Genomic DNA, 24,384 nt, shown 5'->3' on the forward strand with positions numbered 1-24,384 from the left:
CATCACTTCCACTGAGTAACTAGGCCCCCTACACCTCACCCCCCCAAACTCCATCATTATATTTCCTATGGAGGCATTTTTTCCTTTTAATTAAAAAACAAATATATAGGCACCTGATGGCCACCCCCTTAAAACCTACAGCCCTAGGCACTCAGGAATTTTGGCTTTTTAACTTACCAGAGCGGCTTTTTGTTGCCCCTGGTAACTTGCTGGGCACCGCTGCCTGCAGCGCGTTTCCCAACTAGCCTCATTGCAGCAGCATTCCTGTATACAGGAATATATATATATATATAGAGGCCTGTGACTATTTGCGCACACCCAAACACAAAGTGCAAAAGCCAAAAAAATGCCTGCACATTGCCCACAGTGTTTTAGTTCCCAAATGAGCTCTGTGTATAAAGACTGTTATTCAAGTGCCCACATTTACATAGGAGATAACTAAATAAGTTAGGCTATTTAGAATCCAACGTTCTAGTTGTTAAAATAAAAAAAAATATTTTCACGTTATGGCGTTCCTGGCCCTTTAACTCCTGTATTTTGGTAATAAAAATTTGACACATTGCCAGTGAGACATATGGATGACAGCGGTCAGCTGAAGCAACCTGTCAAATATCCTCCTTGCTCAGCCAGCTGCCGGACACATGGGACGTCCGATAAATAGCAGTGCCTCAGGTTACACGAGGGAAGGGAGGAAATAAAGATGGGTAACACCCTCCTTTGCCACCCCCTGTATCTGTCCTACTCCCACTGTTGACAGCTGTCCCGCCTCACTCATCCTTCTCGCACAGGGCCATCGGCGTTTAAGTCACGCCCGCCAAACCTCTGAAGACGGACTAAGCCAGAAACCTCAAACTACACTTCCCAGGATGCAACTTGACAGGTTCATTTCATTTTACCACTTCTCTCCCACTAGCCGTACGCGTAAAACTTGGAGAGTTTTCCGAGTTGCATTCTGGGTGATGTAGTTTTTATTAACCTGAAGTACCACAAGCTGACTCGGTTTCACAGCATGTTTTTATCTAAGCTGTCTACAGTGTAACGTCAAGGGGGAATTAAATAAATGCGTTAATTCACGGTCGGTGAAAGCACTAGTTTTAATACTGGAATATCGTGGAAGAAACATACGTTTTACCATTTAGGGACCGAAATGAGGCAAGAAACCACTCAATAGTTTTGAAGTTCACCACATAATCCTATACAGTAACAATGGCTGGTAGGCTAAAGCAGGCCTTAAACCTAAACTTGCAGAACTACCGCCATACCAATGAAAAAAGAGCTACAGTAGCAGGTTGGCCATCCCTTAGCGCTATAATGTAAGGGGAATGGGAGGGGGCTAGTAGAGTTAAAGCCCGTTAGGTCCCGCCTTCCTTACCCAAGCAGTGGAGAGAGAAGGAGGGATCAGGCTGCGCCATTACCGCCCAGCTCTGTCTGTCCGGGGGGAGGAGGCGGAAAAAGTGGGTGGGGATTCGGCCAGCGGCAGAGAAAAATAATAATAAAATACAATTTTCCACATCGGACAGGGTGACAGAAATACTAAGTACTATAAAATAATTAAGGTCTGCTACAGCATTGGGAGAGGAGGGAGCAAGAAGTGGCCTCCGCCATCACCGGGACAAGAAGCAAGAGGTCGCCTGGTAAGCAGCAATGGCGAAGGGGGGTGGCGAAGAGGAGGTTCCCGGGGAGGAGGCCGCTGGTAAGGGATAGATGTTGGGGAGGAGAGGGGCTGGATGGAGACGATGTGGGGTGGGGGGGATGTAGATGTGTGTGTCCGCCCCGGCTCCCCGGCCCCTCTCCGGGTTTGTCAATCAGGGCCCCGGCTGCGGGGGAAGAGACGGAGGCTGCTACGCCACAGCCCCCTTATCGCCGGCATTCGCACAGGGAGAGAGAGAGCCAGGCCCCCCATCCCTCCTCCTCCTCCAGCAGCCTCCCTGAGCCTCAGCGACCGGCCTTTTTATCCACCCCCCGTCCCATCCCCTCCAGCCTCTACCCTTCCTCCTGCTTAGCACCGCCACGAATAAGTACTGCCATTAACTCACCATGAGCGGTACGTAACAACCCCCACCCCTTTGCCTTCACCCCTCACTCCCACCCTCCCACCTCCTCCCCATGCCCCTTCTCCATCATGCCCTGAATCCTCCCGTGGGGTGTGACTGCATCCATTGGCTTTCTGAGCATGACATGTGTCTGTAGCAGGGATCTGCTACCTGTGGAGCTCCAGCTGTTGCACAACAACAAATGTCAGAATCCCTCCTGCTGGAATTCTGGGACTGCTAGTTCAGCAACAGCTGGATGGCAGCACCCCTTAACAGCTCTTTCTATAATGGATTATTATTATATTGAACTCCTTATCCAATTCCCCCCCATTTATGTTACCCTGTTCTAGCTGCTTGAGTCAACTACACCTGCAAGACTATGCATTGTTAATACCATGTGTACAGTTTTACTGAGATGGGGGGTTGTAATATGATGATGTGTACCTGGGACTGTCCACCTGGGAATCAAACAGCTGTTTAAAGACTGGTTGCTAAAATGTTCTGTTCAGTAGGTGTGTAGGTTAGTAAATACCCTGGTCTACCATGTAATAACAGCTGTTTGGCCACAGCATGGACATTCCTGCAGTACATTAAATTCTGTATAAAGGTCAGATGGGGATGAAATCATATTATTTGATAACACACATCACAGCATTCTGAAGATCATGTAAAATATATCCTCATAAACAGTGCTTAGTGATGTAATTCCTGTCACAATACTCACTGAAACTTGTGTATTAATACAAATAATGTACTGCCTGTTCCTTGATCTGTATAAAATCACCTGCCCTGCAGCCTTGTGCATTTATAGTTATGGAACACTTTGGTGACTTCTGATATCCTTGTATTTTACAGTAGTGGGTATTTCACACCATATATATTGGGCGTTTTCATCCTGCAGCCTTACAGCATCTACTGAAGGATGTGAGATACTGAGAATTATAACCTGGTAGCTGCACAGAGAGAGGTTTTGTTAGCAGATTATCTAGTTCTGCTATTAACTAACACATGGATTCTTTCTTTGCAGATCAGACAGAGGAGGAAATGGCAAGTGAAGGAGGAAAAGCAAGTGAATCTGAGAATAAAAAAAAAGGCAAAGCATCTGGTTCACAGGTAGTAATATTAAATGTTAATGGCAAGTGAATGTAATGCTGTCTAGAAGTTACTGGTGTTTCTACTGAGAAGAAAGCATTATTTCATTTATTTGAAAAAAAATAAATACATAAATAAATAAAAACTATATATATTTATATCTCTACACAGTGTGCTTCCTGTGCTTTACATGTTAACAGCCAAGTCAGTGACAGCACCAGTACTTCTCAGAAAGAGACCACTTCCTGTCAAGAGCTAATGTTAAAACTGTCAGAAATAGACACACCCCAACAACACTAATCCCGCCCTCCTATATTTGTCTCTTTTGACAGGACTCACAGCCTTCTCCTCTGGCCTTGCTAGCAGCAACTTGCAGTAAAATAGGAACAACTGGGGAAAATCAAGGCGCAGGACAGCAGCAGATCATTATAGATCCTAGCCAAGGTCTTGTTCAACTTCAGAACCAACCCCAGCAGTTAGAACTGGTGACCACTCAGCTGGCTGGCAGTGCATGGCAAATTGTTGCAGCAGCTCCTCCTGTTTCAAAAGAAAATAACATCACACAGCAAGGAGTAGCCATTGCTGCTAGCACAGCAGCCTCTTCTAGCATTAACAGTGAAAATGCATCTCCCACAAAAAGCAAACCTAGCAACGCAGCCACTGCCCCTGGGCAGTTCCAAGTCATCCAGGTACAAACACCTGGTGGTAATGTGCAATATCAGGTTATTCCTCAAATTCAGACAGTGGAAGGGCAACATATACAGATTAGCCCTGGAAATACCACTGCACTACAAGATTTACAAGGTCAGATACAGTTTATTCCTGCTGGAAACAATCAAGCTATTATTACTGCTGGTAACCGAACAGCATCTGGAAATATAATTGCACAGAATTTAGCAAATCAAACTGTTCCAGTGCAGATTCGTCCAGGCGTTTCTATACCATTACAGCTGCAAACTATCCCTGGTGCTCCAGCTCAAGTAGTGACAACCTTGCCCATAAACATCGGAGGAGTGACTCTTGCTCTTCCTGTGATAAACAGTATGCCTGCTGGAGGTGGTTCAGCACAGATTGTTCAGCCTACTGATGGTGGAGTTTCCAATGGAAATCAGCTTTTGTCCACACCCATCACAACTTCCTCTGTCAGTACCATGCCAGAATCTCCCTCCTCCTCTTCTTCTTCAACCTGCACAACCACAGTATCAGCAACTTTGACAAGCAGTGATACCCTTGTCAGCTCTGCTGAAACAAACCAATATACAAGCACATCAGCAAGTGCTGAACGTAACACAGAAGAATCCCCATCCTCTGTTACAGATGGGGAAGCCCAGAGCAGTAATCAGCTTCAGTCAAATGGATTACAGAATATGTCCGAACAGTCAAACTCTTTGCAGCAGGTGCAGATTGTGGGTCAGCCAGTTTTACAGCAGATCCAGATCCAGCAGCCTCAGCAACAAATCATACAAGCCATACCACAGCAGTCTTTTCAACTTCAATCAGGACAGACAATCCAGACACTTCAACAGCAGCAGCTACAAAATGTTCAGCTTCAGGCTTTAAGTCCAACCCAGGTGCTGATAAGGGCCCCAACATTAACACCATCAGGGCAGATAAGTTGGCAGACTGTTCAGGTTCAAAATATTCAAAGTCTTCAAAACTTACAGGTCCAAAACCCTGGACTACCGCAGCAGTTAACATTAACCCCAGTGTCTACAAGCAGTGGCACAACAATAGCACAGATTGCACCAGTTACAGTGGCAGGTACACCTATCACTCTCAATGCTGCTCATTTTACATCTGTCCCTAATTTGCAGACTGTAAGTGTAGCAAACCTTGGTGCTGCAGGTGTTCAAGTGCAAGGAGTTCCAGTAACAATTACAAGTGTTGGAGGTAAGCGCCTTTTGAGTGTAATGTTAGTAAATGTTGTGCGATACAAAATACTTATTACTAATATTTATTGTCTCTGTCATGCACTTAGTTAAACACTGCCATCCGCGTTTCATGTGTTGACACTAACTAGGCTTTATGTGTTGAGCATTATATTTTTACATGGAGTATTTCAGAAGTACACAGCATTTATTTTTAGGACCTCTACCTAAGAACTGTTGGTTCTACTGTTAGAAAATTAGTTTGAATCACATATATACTTATATAGGGAAATCTCTAATTCAGGCACATGAATATGTAACCATCTATTTGTTCACTACAACTCCTTTTTAGTTTTTTTATTGACAGCAGACTATTTCCTGCATACATATTATAAAGAAGAACTTTCTGCATAAGGGTTATACTGACAGATATACAAATGCTTCTTTTGTAGATATTGTGCAGTTTTGGTAATATTGATTGAAATAACCTGTTAATTTGCTTTAAATGAGAAGGAAAGGCATCACTGGGGGTGACAATTTGTTAGACCCCTCCCCAGTAATTATTATCTCTTACCTGAGATCCTGGGCAGGTGATCCTCTTACTGCACCACCCTGTAGTACCCCTGTAGTAGGAGCTCCATGTTGCCAGCTTCTTCCTCTTTATGGATCCTGTGTATGGCTTTAGGTATGGAACACAAGCCCATTAAAGTGAAATTTAGAAGCAAAACGCTGGCTTTTTGCTCTACTGCCATGAACACCCACCCTGGGACCATTGTTAAAACTGCATATAGCACCTGTATAGCAGTGCCATGTTTGAAGTTATCACAGTTCCCTTCTACACTTCATTTCAGGTGCAGAGATGCTTTATCGCATTCCATGATGATGTCAGACTTATGCCATGATTGGCACGTGTGTGAGTGTGCACTCTGCAGCCTGTTTATCAATGCAGAAAACTTAAATACTAGTCTTAGGATTTAGTTGTCCTTTATAAAAAAAAATCAGGGTTTATGACTTTGCTTAAATCTATTCCACCCTTAATTGGGCATCTTCCATATGTGTCTTTTTAAAAGGGCCTGTTCATCTTAGAATTAGGTCTTGATTTTTAAATATGAATATTTTCTTAGCATTTTATGTAACTAACAGTTTTATAGTAATATTTTGCTTTTGACATGGCATTTATGAATTGCATTACCAGCCAGCCTCCAGAGAGTTAAATGATGTAGGCAGCATTTCAGGAAGCTGCTCTTCTCAGTTGTCTCACCCGTCTTCAGCTTTTTAAAGCTGACAGCTGACAGGAAGAATTGTGCAGACTAGCTTCTGAAGATACTGCCTACATCAGTCATTTAACCCCCTGGCAACCAGCTCAAAAAATCTACCTGATGGAAGCTTTATTTTTTTTCTTTCCTTTTAGAGCAGTCATTATCAGAATTTTTGATCTGAAAGGAGAAGGAAAGGTGCAATAACTGGGGGGTGCCAAAATGTTAGGCACCTAGGGTTAGTGCTCATGTTAGGAGAAAACCACACCAGCCTGGGGTAGCTGAAAGAGAGCTATCCTCTTCTGTCTTCACGCCACATGTGCAGTAGAGTAAAAAGCTGAAATTTAACAAAAAAAGATGGCTTCTTCACTCTACTACGCATGTGTCAGCCCTGGGATCACAAAGACAGGAGATAGAGGATCACTTGTTCGCAGCTACCCTGGGCTGGTGCAATTTTCTCCTAACAAGAGCACCAACCCGGGGGAATAAGGTGAGCGATTGCAGTTTGGCACCCCCAGTAAATTTACCTTTCCTTCTCCTTTAAAGGGGATATATACCATAAATTTTTACAATGCACTAAACCATGTAAAATAATGTAAAATAGAAGCAAGTGCTTTTATTTTAATACCTTTGGGTTCAAATATGTCCATAACTGCTTGAAAACTGTGCTCTACTCAGACCTTTTGCAAGCTTCCAGCTTAGACTCTTCAGTATGTTGCTCAGAGCCGCCCTGATAGACTTCACTGACACAGTCTCAGCTACTTAAAGTGCAGTGAATATGCATAGAGTGGGCGGGGCTTAGCGATGTCACAGGCAGTAGTTCCTTCTCTACTTGCTCCTCTCTCCCCCCCTGCTGTTGAGTAAAGCCTGTCAGTGCTGTGACCACTTCCTGTGGGAGACTGAAGCGACACTCCCATGTTTCATCTCACTCTGGCTTCTGATTAGAGAGGTTGTGTATGCAGCTCTCGTATAATGACAGTTTTAGCAGGTAAAATGCTTTTAAAACATCTTTCTTTCTGCATCATTTCACATTTTGAGGGAGGATGAATATTATAACTGAATATGAACTTAATATAACATGTCTCCTTTAAGCTTTGTTTGAAGGTCCAGTCTTTAGTCAGGGCCCCCTTTACCAAATAACAAGGTTACAGATAAAGAAAATATCAGTGAATCTGCTATTCAGCCATAGCTGTAAGAATATATAAGACAGCAAATATGTTTTCATCACAAGTTTCAACCTCAAGTGGCTATTCAGGTGTATATTTTCCCTCAATCTCTACCTACTCTCACACTAATTAGCATTAAGGCTGAGCCCTGCAATTTGGGAACTACTGCTTTAGATTTTTGGATTGGTTAATTTCAAAGGATTATTGGTTTGTTCTTCCTCAGCCACGGGTCTATAGCAAAATTTGAGAAATAACTCCCTAGGCAAGAGTGTAGTTAATTGATCTTGCTCTGTGTTTTGCAAGACAAGTGCTTTTAAAGGGAAAAATATAAAAAGGTGCATAAACATTATCTGAACAAACTATATATATATAAGTCCACACGACAGCACCACACTCCGAAAGTTGCTGCAATGTAGCTGCCCCTGTGCACGGAATACCAAATAGATACCAAATCAAACACAACCAGCACCAAGGGTCTTGTGGTTCAAACAAATATTAGTGTATTATAATTGCATGTACAACCGACGTTTCGGTCCCTTTTTGGGACCATTTCACCACCCCTTTATGCTTGTAGAGTCATATAACCGCTCCCTTGTTCTATGCTGAAGTAATTTGGGGCATAGGTAGTTCAAGGCCTCTTTTTACATAATTCCATCTGAATGAGGCATTTTTTTTCTTTTTATCCAGTGTATACCAAGAATCCCTACCATAAAGCCAGTAAAGCAGCTATGCAGATTTGAATGACTAAATACTTAGCTACAGTTTATATTTTGGTGTCTCCATTATTTGGCTTCCTCATGAGTGTGGGAATCTGTTTGCTCAGGAGAGATCTGAAATTAACAATACAATGTGCATCATTTTCCTGGGTAAACTAATTGTTCCCTCAGAAAATACCTGTAAATAAAGAGCGTAAAATGTTCAAATATTCTTCCTGAGTAGACTATCAAGTATAATATAATGGCTAATATTCTGCATGTGTAGGTTCCAGGTCATAAATATTTGATACATTATTTTTAATTATATATAGTGTGTGTGTGTCTGTTTATTAAACCAATATGTCTGAATATATATTCCCTTTTAGATACAATAAACTAAGCCCAAGCATGTGAAAGATTTATTTATAGTTGTTTCTTCCATTGGTCTTCCTGTATATAAACAATATTTTTTCCTTTTCTTTTAAATGCTACAGATGCAAACAAATACATTATGGCTATGTAACTTGTACTGCTTTATTCTTTTGCAGGACAGCAACAAGGTGCTGAGGGAGTAAAAGTACAACAAGCTACCATAGCTCCTGTGACTGTAGCAGTGGGGGGCATTGCGAATGCTACTATTGGCGCAGTCAGTCCAGACCAGTTAACACAAGTGCAACTTCAGCAATCACAACCATCTTCAGATCAAGAGGTGCAGACTGGAAAGAGGTTAAGAAGAGTTGCATGTTCTTGTCCTAACTGTAGAGAAGGAGAGGGGAGGTATGTATGGAAATTCTTTTCTTCAGTTAAATTCTAAATTCTAAGTTCCTTGTATTGTGGTAACAATGCTTATGTCCTCTGCGTGCAGGTAGATACACACACCCACACACCCCACACACACCCAAAGACTTTTTTCCATACTTGTTTTTTGGGTTCCTGCAGCATAGAAGCCCTTCAGTGGGAGGCAGAATTGCTGACATACACTCTAAATTCTACTTTCTGCGACACAAAAGGGTTAAACACAGTTTCTTAAAGGAGAATGAAAGTCAAATTCTATTAAGCACACTATTCAATAGTACTACTATTGTTAAGTAAAAACGCTATATTTCTGGCTTGCCTAATGAAAGATTTACAGAGTTACACTTACTGCATGCTGCATACTCTTTTCTGTGAATGGCGCCACCATTTTTTAAAGGGTTTACCCTTTTCCTCTCCCTCACTGTCTATACTGAGCATGTGCAGCATTCCTTCCCCCCTGAGTCTAGGTAGCACAGAAGAAATGAGCGAATCAATTGCGGACATGCGTTGCTATGGCAATGGTGGTTCCGCTTCTCATTGGCTGGGGGCGTTATTAAGGGAGCTTGCACAGACACAGAAGGGAAGGGATAGCACATTATATACATGTGCACAAGCGCAAAATACAAGGCACTGTGACTTAAGGCTGCCGCTGGCAGCCCACAGTAAGAGGGGGAGAGATTCTCTGACGTCACAGGAGTCTTCAGAGTGCTGTAGGCTGCCAGTGCCATATCAGACACAAGACAGCAGGGATCTGGAAATCAAGCTATATAGTGAGTATTTTACACAAATGCCTCTAGACTAAGTATTAATTTATAAGAACCTTTCTTTGTCCTTTAAAAATGTATATGTCTATGGTATTTTGATAACGATATTTTTTTCTACTCAGAGGTAACAGTGAACCTGGAAAAAAGAAACAACACATCTGCCATATTGAGAATTGTGGCAAGGTCTATGGGAAGACCTCTCACCTCCGAGCTCATCTACGTTGGCACACTGGGGAAAGACCTTTTGTTTGCAATTGGATATTCTGTGGCAAAAGGTTTACAAGAAGTGATGAATTACAAAGGCACAGAAGGACTCACACAGGTAAATGCTCTTTGCTTCACTTTAATGTTGTTAATATGCTTTCTTAGCAGAGCACAGGTGTTGCTGCTGCCATCAGATATTGGGACAGAAAAACCGCACATTTGAGTTTCACTTCAAAGAATCATTCAGAATGAAGATATAATAAAAGAGCCAATCAACTTAAACTGCCCTCCATACAGCTTCTGATGAGCTAGGGCCTGGTTTTTACCACTTATAATTACAATAGCTACACATGGTCTGAGAATTTATGGCCAGTCTGTGAGGTCTGGAGGAAATGCACCTTAAATGGCCAGCAGAATCCATTGCACATGACCCTATCTTTGTGAGGGAATAATCAACACAATGCAAGTAATGGGGTGTTTGTATCCATAGGTAAGACCTATGCTCAAGCATCTACTGTACATAAGCAACACACACTCCCCACCAACAAAGTCATGTTGGTATGCCTGCACTTTTGGTAGGGCAGGGCGGAAGTGATCACTAGTTTTCCACCAGTCCCTTATGAAAATGATTTTAAATGCCGTTTATTAACATTTAAGACCGGCAGTACTGGCATCTTCTGTCATTCCTTACAGAAACTCAGTGGCAGATTTATCAAAATGTGAGTTCAGACCTTAATACATCTTTTGACCACGTGGTTCCTCCAGGGTTCCCTTTGTGCCCAACGTCAGTAGCAGCACAGTTGTTCCTAAATAATCAAATGCCGATGTCACTCACATGCCAAACACTGAAAATGGCACCAGCCAGATTTTAGTACAATTGCATCTGATTTGCAACTAAATATGCAAACAGTTGTGGTAATTTTGCTGAATTGGATGCAATAGCAGTAGTCGCAGCACAATTGTACAAAGCACATTTGCCCCCTTGCAACTGCAATGACTATTGAATTCTGGGGGGGTGGGGGAGAGAAATGCACTTTGCTCAGTGTATTTGCGGATGTACATGTGTCCTATAATATCACAGAAAATGCCCTTGGCAGGCAAGGTCTATAAAAATGCGTTGATGGGCTACATCTTCATAAATTCTGCCACATAGCTGACTTCTTTCATTTTCTGCAAGGCTTTTTTTAATATATTGCTGTTAGCTAGCCACTCATGCAAACATGCATTAACATTGCACTTCTCCAAAGGATCCCCCAGTATCCTCCATAAGCATATAGTATAAAAGCAGTCTATTCTTAAAAGTGCAAGGGCAATTTCGGGTCACAGCAGCCCAAGGCAAGCACATTTATTTTAGCTGTAACTGTATTTGTGAGAACTCTGGAACTCAATTTTCTTTTACTATCAATTTCATAAATAATGTGTTGCAGATTTTAAGAAAATGCTAATTTTCAGTGGATACTAAGAAATCTATGATTTTGTGATGGCTTATAGGGAATATAAGAAGAAAAATGTATATTGCTCTTAATGATAAGGATGTCACCTAGTCTGTATAAACAATTGGTTGGCATTTTCTAGATGATCCAATACCTTCAGCAGTATGGCGATGCTGGAAGTAGGGTAGCAGTAGGTAGGGGATTAAAGTTATGCTTTAATGTTATAATAATACATTTAGTTCTGGCAGTATTTTCCCTACTATTAAAGGAAAACTATACAAACAATGTAGGTCTTTTTAGAAATATATTGCATAAACAAGCCCATATGTTAAACCCTGCTTCATTTAAATAAACCATTTTCATAAAAATATACTTTTTTAGTAGTATGTGCTATTGGGTACTCCTAAAATTGCCATTTTAAAAATGAAGGGCCTCCTCAAGGGATCATGTGAGTCATAGTGCACACAAACAAGCCAAGGCACACATACATGCTAGGCTACATCAGCCAATTAATGGACAGAGTTTTGCCTCCACACTACTTCCTGTTACAGTTAGAGCTGCATTATTTCTGGTCATGTGATCTCTGAGGGAGCACACAGCCCATCACTAAATGGTGGATCAAGGAAAAGGATGTAAAAGGACAATATTTACTGATATATATATTCCAGTTTGGCGAGATTCTTTAATAGGTCACTTAATATAATGTAAACTCTGTTGGTTAAAGGTCCCCATACACGGGCAGATTTGCTCGCTTGGTGATGTCGCCAAGCAAGCGGATCTTCTTCGATATCCCCACCTACAGGTGGGCGATATCAGGAGAATCCAGGATAATTCAATCGTTTGGCCGATTAGCTGCAGAATTGGTCTAAGGGACCGATATTGGCAGCTAGAATTGGCCTGTGTATGGGGACCTTTAGTATTCATTCTGGGGCTTTAGTTTTCCTTTAAGGCATTATAAAAATGAACAGTAGAACATACTGAAAGCATATAAATACAGGTATTGTGTTTTCATAAGGTTTTATTAGTTTAAAGGCAATTCTTAATCCTCATAAGCAGCATATTGGGGATTTTTTAAGCAGCTATTCCAGTTTAGGATGTGTTATGCTACGCTTTATGCAGACTCATACAATCATATATTTAGATTATTTTGGTATCTGCTATACATACACATACATATACAGAGTGATGTTTCTTATATCATGCTAACCCTAGAAAATCCATTTACTGTGTTCATTTAGAACAGTGTTTCATACAAAATTAAATGTTAGAGAGCACCAAAGAGAGAATTCCAATTGTATATCAAGCAGGGGCACAATCACATGTGCCTATAAAATATTTCAAGGATAAAAGTAAAACAGAAGAATCTGTTTGTATACATCATTATTTTAAAGGAGACATATTGGATAAATGCAATTTTGTAGGCAATTATGAATAATAAATGGTGCTGGTTTCACATTGGTCTAAAATTGAATACAGTCTGTAAAAACGGCCCCTTTATTGGAGACTATAGATCCTCTCAGGACTCTGTCCATGTTTCAGATGAAGGGTGGGCCTGTCCTAACAGTCCCTGCCAGAAGCACATCAGGAGAGGGATAGCCTATCACAGCCTTGCACTCACACAAGCAAAGACAGGCTTCAGTTCCCTATCAGGTCAGCCTAGCTGCTGATTGGTTCCTATTCTACAGTGCCGTGTACTGAGAGCCGCCGGCTCCCCTCCACATACAGAGTATTCAGCCAGCAGGAAGCGGAACAGATGGGTGGGACTAGTGGGGGTTTTGGTGGAATTTCTGAGTAAATTAGTCCAAAACACAACTTTTTTAAGCACAATCCTTCATGTATAAAGTCTCCTTTAAAAATATCTCTGAACTAGATGTAAAGAGGGGCAGATTTTATTAAAACTGTGATGTATACAATGGCAAAAAGAGGAAGTTTAGAGGAATATTAAACCATTAAGTGGGGGTGCAGTGCGGCTGTGAGCACATTGTATTTTTCATATAAACTGTGCCTTTACCCTGAGTATTCAGGTTCTAAGAGTTAGCATGGGGCACTTTATATGGGCATTCAAAATGTTCATGTTGAGGGTAAATGGAAGCTGCTGCAGTAGACAGCATAGCTTCCCTACATTGATTCATGTCCTTTCTTAGATAAAAGCTGAACCATAGTGCAGAAATTAGTTTGTTCCTTATCTAATGTAAATGCTCTGCCCTATTTAGTATACTGATTTCTGTTGGAGAGCAAGCATGCACAGTAGATGCCTCTTTGACTGGAGCTTCCCTATAGATAGTTCAGCTTGTATCAAAACTCAGTGTAGGGAAAGTGGTATATCATCTTGGGGGCTGTTTATAGTCTTTTTAGGGATTTTAAAATAAAAGGGTTAGTTATTCTTTAAACAACAAGGTAAGTTAGACTTTCTAGAGGGCGTAATTAACCCAGTAATTTTGTCAAAAGCCAAGATTAAAAAAATATTCAAGTAACAAATTTACAACACCAAAACTGGTAGAAGGAACACACTGTTTTCCTTTTGTAAAGCACCATACATTTCCCCTCATACAGGACATTTAATGCATAACTAATATAGTTAAAGAAATTACAGAAATAAAAACAATGAAATAAACAGCCAGTGGCAAAATGGAAAGTCAGCTAGAAAAACAGCACAGCATCATAAACACAACTAGTTGAATAGGCAGGGGGAACCTCCCTCAAATGACAATGACAGATTTTGCCATCCAGCAAAAAAACAAATGACGGCCCCCTACAGGAATCATACTTAACTGCAACAAAAAAAAACATCAAATCAGCCTTCCCTATAATTAATGTTCAGGATTCCAGACATTTAAAGCTAATGTATTACACTGCCTCTGAACTTTCACCATAATTAAGGACATATTGGGATCACATGATAGGAAAATCATTGCAAGTAAGGCTGATGCCACACTTGGTGTTTTTACGCTGCGTATTTTCTCAGCCTAAAAACGCAGCACAAGCCACACAGCCCCTGACTATGGCGTTTTTCAGCCTAGTACTGGTGAGGTAGGAAATCCTGTTTCCATGGTGGTAAAAGTGCGAAATAGTAAAAAACGCAGCGTATTTCCGCTAGGTCTGGCAGCTGCCTTTGTGTATACATAGGAATAGGTTGCTGTGCAAATACTGGCGTATTTCGGCAAACGCTTGAAAAATCCGTGCTAAGGTGTTAAGACGCATTGTATGGTTTTCTTCGAGTCTTTTCAAGTTATTTCTATGGATGATGATATTGTGCGTTTTTCAGCCGCCGAGAGAATTAGAAAATACGCAGCGTAAAAACGCCACGTGTGGCATCAGCCTTACTTAGCCATGAATTGCACATAACCACACAATAATTGGCTTAGCAAACCTGAAAGATATTTTCAGAAAGATTAGAAGCAGTGTTTTTAGCGGCTGAAATAGTCTTGTTTAGGTTTGTTATTTTAGCATTGAAGATCCCAAATCTGCTATGAGAGTTCTTATCATATATTCGTGTTTCAATCAAATTCTGTATTATTTGTAATAAATTGTAATATATTTGTAATAAAGCATTTTTTTAGAAACAATAGAAAATCAATAATTGTCTAATTTTGCAGGTGAAAAAAGATTTGAATGCCCTGAATGCTCAAAGAGATTTATGAGGAGCGACCACCTTTCAAAACATGTAAAAACCCATCAGAATAAGAAGGGTGGTGGAACTGCACTGGCAATTGTCACTTCCGGAGATCTGGACTCATCTGTCACTGGTGTTCTAGGTTCACCAAGAATCGTCACAGTTGCAGCTATATCCCAAGATTCAAATCCAGCAACCCCAAATGTTTCAACAAACATTGATGAATTCTGAAAGGTTCCAACAGAGACTGAGTCTGCTGTATGTAATTTACAGAGTTGTAAGATGTTCTACAGAGTAGATTCCTGGGGTAAAATCATGTTCTAACCTTTTTTTCTTATTCCAAAATCAGGTTAACATGAAGATATAAAAAGCTGTGAACTATACCCTTTTCCTGGTCCTGGGCAATATTCATAAAATGTATACATTTAACATGTATAACCCACTGAGCATATCTCGATTTTTTTTTTTTATCTTCCTGGAGACAAAAATATAATTCAGACAGTCCATGTCAAATCTAACAAATGACATACAAAGTCCTTCTTTGTAAAAACGGCCTTAACATATTATATTGTTTGTAGAAAACATAATCTACAAATGTCTTGACAAATAAATAATTTTTATATAGAGACATGTTATTTTAATTTACCATTTGGATAGTATAAGGAAATTATTTGTAAAAATATGCAAATTGCATATAATTTCATACCACCAGGAAGATTATATTTACAGTGAGTCCCATTACTCCTTAAGACTATGTACATATGAATATATAAATATAGCTCTTTTCAAATGAAAGTTTTTGCAAATGGAACTTTGCAAAGTCTCACACATTTGAAGTGCTGCAGTCAAGTCTTTCCACATTCCGCTTTGATTTTTATTTGAATTTGCCTCCTTCATAAATTTAGTATTTTCTGCTGTGTGTAGATTTCAAATAAATTAAGGGGTGTAATAGTAGGCATTGGCTTTTTATGAGAAGGTGTGTTCTCAGCTATTTTCATGAATCACAATAGTTGCTGATATGACAAAGAGCAAGCCAGTGAGAGAAAACATATTCTTTACTATCTTTGGCTGTATAAATACTAAAAGCACAACAAAAGGCATATTATTAATGTTAAACTTGTTTCCCTCAAAAACTAGTCAAACCAGTGTTTTGTTTTCACAGAATCTAATGATTAAATTATTCTCAATAGATTTTGCATATAACGCTCCCCTTGGGCCATGTTCTCACAAGCTACAAACAGAGCAGACTTTCTTAATGCATTTGGTGCACACAGCATCTTCCATTTCACTGGAGAAAAATTTTTCCCTTGTGTTTTAGATGCTGTTTCTATATATGTAAAACAGCAGATGAAAAAAAAATCTTAAATTTTAATATTCTGTGATCTTGATCAAAACCTTAAACTTATTCCTATGGTTGCTGGTTAACTGGTTAACTTTTAGCCCTATGATATTGTTTACACAAATGGTAGTTGTTGTAATATTCTTCTCAAGTGGCATATTGTAAACTAGGCCAAGAAAGGCTACAGCTGCAGATTTGTAAAAGAAAATTCATTCAGTGTGAACAGGGTTATTAAGTATCAGGTCTGACATTGTGTGAAATATGCTTTTTCTAGTTCAGCAAAATCTGAGCAGTTCTATCATGTGCGAGCAAGGCTTTAGAGAGTGGCATTATATAGGTCCTCCTGGTAATGAAGATGTTCATGTTTTTTTGGCTAAGTTTAAGTAGTCATTATAAATATTTTTTTGAATATGGAAGGGAGTGTGTGCGTGTATTGAGTATAAATGCATTTTATTGTTTTAATTGTTAATACAATGTCCTTCTAAAAATGTATATTGTATTTATCATTTATGGAACAGATAGTTGTTGGGCTTCTTAGATTTTGTTTGTTTCATAAGTGACTGCCAATTCATTTTTTTTATTCAAAATGATTTCTTTATAATGTTCATTTTAAGACAGTGGAGTTATTTTTATTCAGAGGTGCTCAGTGATCTCATCCACCATTGGGCTGTCTCATTCAAGAATCAATATTATTGCATGGAGGATTCATAGTTCTGTGTGTGTATACATTATGGGACACTGTATAAACAAGTCATCCTTTCAAGTTTATAGTAATTGGATGTGTATGTGTGTAAATATTTATGTATATATATGTATACAGATAGACATTATCTGCTTAATTATGAAGTCTATTTTTGAGCACTTGCTTTAGATTGTTATTTCTAGAAATAGTGTGAACCTTGATATAGTTGAATGTATGTTTGTTTGCTTTATACAGTGGCTCTATCATAAAATGAATCCCGACCTTTACATTTCTGATGAAATGCTTTGGCCTGTCTGCATGTCCAGTAGTTTTTTTTTTGTATATTTGATTTATTTATTTTCACGTGTGATACTTTGTAAGAATAGCTGTTAAATAGCAGCCAAGACATGTTTTAACCACAGTGAAATAAATCAGTTTGTTCAGTAACTCATGGTCCATTTGCGGTAAAGGGCTGCACTACCCACACATTGAAAACTAAGGAAATTGTCTTCATGTCACCAATGGCATCATCCCATACATGGAGTACCAGACCACCTTCCCCCCTGATTATTTGTCATGGCATTATAATTACCAGGGTGGAACATCTATAACTTGACAAATGTTAGGGAGAAAGAAAGCAAATGGAAAATATATACAGTCAATTCTTAATGTTTCCATGTGGCATTTGTAGAGGAAAAATTAAATCTAATGCCATAGTGCTCTTTAGGTCCACCCTAACACATGGGACAATTCCTTTCTCCACCTGTCATCTTTCAGAATGCTACTGAATGACAATATACCCACACTGTATGGTGATTAGTGGACTTTGGGCTTTCAGTATCGCACTTATCATTGGAAGTTTTTGGAGCACCAAGGTCCACGTGTCACTGCAGTTACAGACAGAGAGTTACATTTTGCCTCCAACTGTTCTCCACCTTGCACATTGCATTGTAATGATAGCAAATCCCAGATTCTTTTTTTAAGAAGGGCCAGTTACACCATTAAGTGGAAATAAACAAAGGCACTATACTGTTAACCAGCACTTACAACAATTGTGTCTTTGCTTAAGAGGTTTTAAGGGCTATGGCATAAGGGGCTTCCTAAGAGCAACTCAAAATGACCCTAATTGCCTGTCTCCGCTTCTCATAGCATGGTAATGGCTCTGCCTATGGCACACACTGGCAGCGGCAGGCATCTTCAGCTTCAAACCCTAAATTCTGCTTTTCTGAGCTACAGCTGCTTCTAGATGCAGGGCTGTATAACAAGCTACATGGTGACAAAAATGAGCCACATGTCTCTAATGGACATATAGCATAAAAAACTCTCTTATACAAAATGCAACTGTTGATGAGAAATATTTGTATTTGGTGGACATACAAATGTAATCTATAATGTATATAATGTTTTTTTCATTTGTTGGTGTGACTGGCTCTTTTATATCAAGTACTGAATTGAATGAATTCATCTGTGTAATCCAGTGAGTGTGTGTTTGTTTGTACTATTAAGAAATCTTAGGCCTTGTGCTCTTTCAGATAACATGTATTTTGCTAATTTAGAGCACTATGCCTGTATATTTAATGAATAAAGTACTCCCTATTGTAAAATATAAGGATATTATAAGTCACTAAGGATTTCCCTAACCATAAAAAGAGTGCTTTTATACAGGTCAAGGAACTGACAAGAAATGACTACTAATATTCTCATATTTTACAACAGGGGGAACATTATTTACTAAAATATACAGGTTTCAGTGAGTCATGTGACAAATTACATCACTAAGCACCAATAGTAACCAACAACATCACTAAGCACTGTTAGTTGTATAAGGATATAATATAGGATATGGCTCTTTGTTGTTTATTATATCCCACCCACTGGATTACAGAGGTACTTTCCATGTATGTTTGTATGTGTCAGTGAAGAAAGAACTTACTTTGAAGGAACAATGTGTTTAAGTATCAGATTGTTTGAAATCCAACATCATCATGTAGATAAAAGTAATTATTATACATTTTGCTTTACATTACACCTTTTCCCTTAATTGGGCGGTATTACCATTTGTATGAAAAAAGATTGCATCACAGTTTTTGGCCAAAAGAGGTGTAAACTGGTACTGCATTGAAAAAGGGACATTTTATTTTACTTATTGTTAACAATAATATCTGAAAAGATCCAAACTGAACCCAATTCTTAATTTGTTTATGCAGATCTGAGCCAAGTACTCCAATGCTTTGCGTCACGTGACGTTAATGGAGTAGTTCACCTTTAAGTTATCTTTTATTATGCTATAGAATGGCTTATCCCTATCAACTTCCAGCATCACTTGCCTACTTCTTCTGCTTTCCAAGATTTAAATTGGGGTTACTGTCCTTGGCAGGCAAAAAACTATTGTTCTGTAAAGCTACAATTTTAATGCTATTGTTACTTTTGTTAATTTTCGTACTATTTAGAGCTTCTCGTTTTTCCCCTTCAAGTTCTCCATTCAGAGCACTAGTTGCTAGGGTACATTGGACCTTTGGTGCATCCCTGTTTAAAAGCAATGGGGTATGTGGCATTATGATTGCTGGTTCCCACTTTTAGTTTTCTGGTACTTTCAATTAGGAGATACCTGTGGCAGACAGCAGTGTTTTGATTGGCTTCACCAACATCCATAATCTAATTGATACACATCCTTTAGCTACCGTTGCTACATAGGAGCACTGCAGAAAAAAGTAAGACTAATTGCAATTTGTCTATTACTGGCAACTATGGTTACATCTTTTTCAGAGTCTTCCGTCTGTTCATTGACTGTTATGGATCTGTTAATAAGAGGCCTGCTTCTAGGTGGCATATAAATGCAAAATCTCTTTCTTGAGTTTAAACCAGTAGATGTAATAATGCTTATCTGGCATTACATAAATGTGGAGTCCTACCAATCCTATACCACTTCTGTCATACATCACAAGCAAGGGTAAAAGACAGAGGTTTTCAGAACCTTTGTGTTTAGGCTTCCGTTAGCAGGTCAAAACTTGCTTAAACCCCCAGCTCGTAATGTAGGCACTGATATATAAAGGCAGTTGCTAATAAAACAGTACATGCAGATTAAACTGAAATGCACATATAAATTCAAAGTTGCAGGGGCCAACTAAAGAAATAAATCAGTTCCATTTTTTTTAATCAATATTGCTTTCATTATTAGTAATGTTACATATATAGGACATAGTGAGATTGATGGTGTATTATGTAAATTCTGATGATGGCTGATGAAAATCCATGTATTCAAAAAGAGATTTTGTCTTATGAATATAGCCTGCTAGTCCCTTGCTTTTGCCAGGCAGGTAACTGGATCTGTAAGGTTTGTTATGTGCAATTTAACTTTCAAGCTGTCTGTGTTCTTTGTAAAAGGTTAATTAAAGTATATTAACATGTTTTGTTAGTGGGGCATAAATGTGCTTTATTTTTTATTATTTCATTCATTTCACATGCCACTGTTTGATAAAAATGCATTGGTGTAATTGTCTATGTGTGTTTATCAAGATAGCATTTCAGTGTTAGATTCATTTTCCTTAAACTATATATTCCTGTAGTAGACTAGTGGACATTCTGCACATTGCATTAGAAGTTTAAACTGTCACCTTTCTGACATAGTAGAATGAGAGTTAACGTGTGACATAAGAAAGCACGATAGGTATAACTTGTCAATTTTAGGGCACTTTTATTACAACAGTATTTGTATTTAGTTCATTTTTATGCCTTATGCTAGTTTGTGCATGTTAAGAAAAAGTAAGTCGGTATGCACCATAAGGTATTCAATTAGGCACCATTTTGAAAAAAAAAATATTCTAAATAAGTTTTGCAACAGATCATGTTTTTTAGTACCAACTGTACATTTTTGAGGGAAAAAAACGAGAGGATCGTAAAAAATAAATTCCTTGAATATTGCCAGCATAACCTCTGATTTATCATTTTTACAGTGCTGATTTGTATACACTTTTGTTCCTTTTTGTGGATTTGCAAATAAAATTATGTGAAACTTGTTGTTCAAAGAGTGTAATGCAAGTTTGCTTGAGGGTGTCTATTTGGCCTCTCTGAGCCAGCAGTGCAACGAAAAAGGACCTGTAACAACAACTAATGCTAGGTTTGCATTTATTAACATTATTCTTTTTTTTTTTTTTACATAGGCATTCATATAGAGAGTTTCAACGTGGTACCTTTTTTAATTTTAACCTGTAACTCAAGTAAACTTCCCACTAATAGTAATTTTCTTTTTTAAGCTTAATGTATGCACATGGCTTAGGCTCATGAACCCAACCCAATGTATTTCAATAAAGATACTTGTGTTTAAATAAAGATACTGTCTATATTCTAGAAATGGCATACTTGTGGGAGGAGGGTGGGTAAATAGGATTATATTAGGTGCTGCAGGTTAGTGGTTGTCACTACAATATAAGGGCAAGGGCACACAGGGTGGATTGTCAGCCTACATATAAGCGCAGGCTCACAATCCACCTGTACAAAATTCTTCTAGTTGTGCCTGCACCTGGGAGCATTGAATCTGCCCATGTACAGACAGCAGATATATATGGCAACAAACACAAAGGGGCAGAATGATCAAAATGTGAGATTAGAGTTTACCACAGAAAAACTCACTCACTTTCTATTCATTCCTATGGGATTTTTAGATGTGTATTTATCAGTGGGTGAAAGTTAGCATTTACCATTTGATAAATACATCCCATAGGAATGAAAAGCATGTGGGTGAGCTTTCCTGTGGTGAGCTGTAATCTCACATTTTGATAAATCTGCCCCTAAGCGTCAGCCTGTGCTTATCTGTCATGTGTGCCCTTGCCCTAAGTGTCATAACTGGGTCAGGGGTTATGTGAGTGCTCTAAGAGGTAGTCTTTGAGTTTAGTTCTTTATTTTTTATTAAATATAGATAGAATTATGTGTCATTTTCTCTATTTGTTCTTCATGCCATCTGCCATTGCCTTGAACTGTTACTCATAGACTCAAGTGGCTGCAAAAAAGTTGTGAAATATGGAAAAAGTTACCACTAAAATATGCCTATTGACTGAAAAATTAGCAAAATGGCGCAAATTCACAAAAGTGAAATGGGACAGAATTGATCATCACTAAGGGGCTGATTTACTTACCCACGAACGGGTCGAATGGAGTCCGATTGCGTTTTTTTCGTAATGATCGGTATTTTGCGATTTTTTCGTATGTTTTGCGATTTTTTCGGATTCTTTACGAATTTTTCGTTACCAATACGATTTTTGCGTAAAAACGCGATTTTTCGTATCCATTACGAAAGTTGCGTAAAAAGTTACTTTCGTAATGGATACGAAAAACTCGCGTTTTTACGCAAAAATCGTATTGGTAACGAAAAATTCGTAAAGAATCAGAAAAAATCGCAAAACATACGAAAAAGTCGCAAAATGTTCGTTTTCAAGTCGGAACTTTTCCAATTCGGGTCGGATTCGTGGGTTAGTAAATCAGCCCCTAAATGTGCACTTTTTGGCCAAAATTAACCTGTACTTGCAGCAGCATGGGGCTGCCATACTGTGGCAGGCAACAAGGGCAGTTTTAGGTGAAACTGGTATAGATAAGCCAAAACAGTCCAATAGCAAAAAAGAGGTAGTTGTGCTCACCATTAAATTTTAAACCATTAGATTTCTGTTCATTAAGCTACCAAAATATGCCCCCCTTTAAGCAAAACAGGAGTCCTGGTAAACCCATATTGCCTTATTTATACAACAGAGGTAAGCTGCTTTGTTATGAACATGCAGTAGATATTGTGCAACAATTAACTCTCATTAGTTGCTAAGAAAGGGCAATAAACAAGTGTAGAAATAACTGCTGTTGGGTATAAGCACACAGTATGGTGGTGTGTCTGCATAGCCAGCAACACATGCCTTTCTATCTGCCTTTAACTGAAATGCACTGCAAATATTTAGCTTAGTAAATGCTCTTCATGGAATGCATGCACATGATAAAAGAACAAAAGAAATAGCTCCACCTCAGGTATTCTTGTCATATCCAAACAGGGTAATGTTACAAAAAAACAATCCTTACAGATATTACCGGCTCTCTCCATAGAGATCAGGTGCCCAAAGTTTACAAGGAAAACATGCCAAGCTTTATGTAGTATCACTCAGCCTAATTTTAACGTTTGGCTTTCCACAACATCCCAGTAACTAAATGTAATATCTTTAAATAAAACAGCATATTGTACCATATCTACATTACAGATGAGAATGTTTATTTCATATAACACAGTTATTGTATAATAAATCTTTGCAAACTAAATCATTGTATAATTTAACTTCTACAAAAATCTGAATACTAGAATACAGTATTACATCTCTAATATTAACCTAAATGTCATTTCCAAACCTTCATTCTGTATCCTCTACCCTGTATACAGCAGTGGCATGTGTTGCTTGCAGCATAGGGATATTAACAAAAGTGCCATTGTTTTTCTATCTTTTCATCATTCCATTACTTAGGCCCCCTATTATAAATAGTAAATTAAATGGAATTACCACTCATTTGGGATAGTGAAATTAAATTGCTTAGTTATATAACATTGAATAATGGCCTTTAACTATCAGTAGTAAGTGAAGTAGTTGGAAATTAGGGCTCTGCTTATAAATGTGCAAAGTGTGTTTAAAGGCAAAGTTTGAAATTTGAATTTTTTTTTTTTTTATAGATTTGTTTATTAACAATACACAAATCGACACTCCAGCTGAAAAATGCCATTATTTCCTATGGGAGGAAGAAGAGTGCTATTTAAAAGCTTTTGAAATAATTACATTTTTCTGCTGAACCTAAATTCCATTACTACATTTAAGATTTAACAAATAGTATATTAATGATATCCAGTTACTTTATAATGTTTTCAAGGACTTTGCCATAGATTTTTGGCTTTATTCTTCACAGATTTCTCCAATAAATAATACAGGTATGGGACCTGTTAACCAGAATGCTTGGAAGCTGTGGTTTTCTGGAAAAGCGATCTTTTTGTAATTTGGATCACCATACGTTAAGTCTACTAAAAAATAATTTAAACATTAAATAAAGCCAAGAGGATTGTTTTGCCTCCTGTAAGAATTAATGATAAGGATCAAGTGCAAGCTACTGTTTTATTATTACAGAGAAAAAGAAAATCATTTTTGGCTGTCCCGTAATTCAGAACTTCTCCACGGTTTATAGACAGCATGCAGGAACTACCTAATCCACAATGCATTGCACTTTGGTGTTTCTTTCCTTATTGTTATCAAGTGTGGGATTTAAAAGGATGCAGGCTAACGGCAGGCTGAGGACAGTCAACAATTGTTACATTTTTATAGGGTGAAGACACGCAGAGCTACTAGTAGCAGCTTCTTGTCACAGCTACAAATCTGACAATGCTGATCATTTACTGATAATGTATCTACGTGTGTTTTAGCAGAGGCAATTCTCA

The 24,384-nt window shown here is 38.7% G+C and overlaps 1 protein-coding gene across 2 annotated transcripts; it reads left to right on the forward strand.

Moving 5' to 3' along the window:
* The first annotated feature begins 988 nt into the window (after nucleotides 1–988).
* Nucleotides 989–20,965, forward strand: sp4 (Sp4 transcription factor). 2 transcript variants are annotated; one of them, XM_031903997.1, is made up of 6 exons: nucleotides 989–1,634; nucleotides 3,061–3,146; nucleotides 3,458–5,015; nucleotides 8,659–8,887; nucleotides 9,792–9,991; nucleotides 14,903–20,965. In XM_031903997.1, the coding sequence occupies exons 2-6, from the start codon at nucleotides 3,078–3,080 to the stop codon at nucleotides 15,148–15,150; spliced, it is 2,304 nt and encodes a 767-aa protein (XP_031759857.1). In that variant the 5' UTR covers nucleotides 989–1,634; nucleotides 3,061–3,077; the 3' UTR covers nucleotides 15,151–20,965. The 2 variants fall into 2 exon arrangements, with proteins under 2 accessions (XP_031759857.1, XP_002933342.2); XM_002933296.5 differs by lacking the exon at nucleotides 989–1,634 and adding an exon at nucleotides 1,676–2,044.
* The last annotated feature ends 3,419 nt before the right edge of the window (nucleotides 20,966–24,384 follow it).

The sequence above is a fragment of the Xenopus tropicalis genome, chromosome 6 (genome assembly GCF_000004195.4).
Source record: "Xenopus tropicalis strain Nigerian chromosome 6, UCB_Xtro_10.0, whole genome shotgun sequence".
Classification (NCBI taxonomy): domain Eukaryota; kingdom Metazoa; phylum Chordata; class Amphibia; order Anura; family Pipidae; genus Xenopus; species Xenopus tropicalis.

What these genes read in the sequence shown, in the direction of transcription:
- sp4 (XM_002933296.5), top strand. An exon ending in GCAAAGCATCTGGTTCACAG is followed by an intron (nt 3,147 to 3,457) that starts GTAGTAATATTA and finishes CTCTTTTGACAG; the next exon opens with GACTCACAGCCTTCTCCTCT. An exon ending in AACAATTACAAGTGTTGGAG is followed by an intron (nt 5,016 to 8,658) that starts GTAAGCGCCTTT and finishes ATTCTTTTGCAG; the next exon opens with GACAGCAACAAGGTGCTGAG.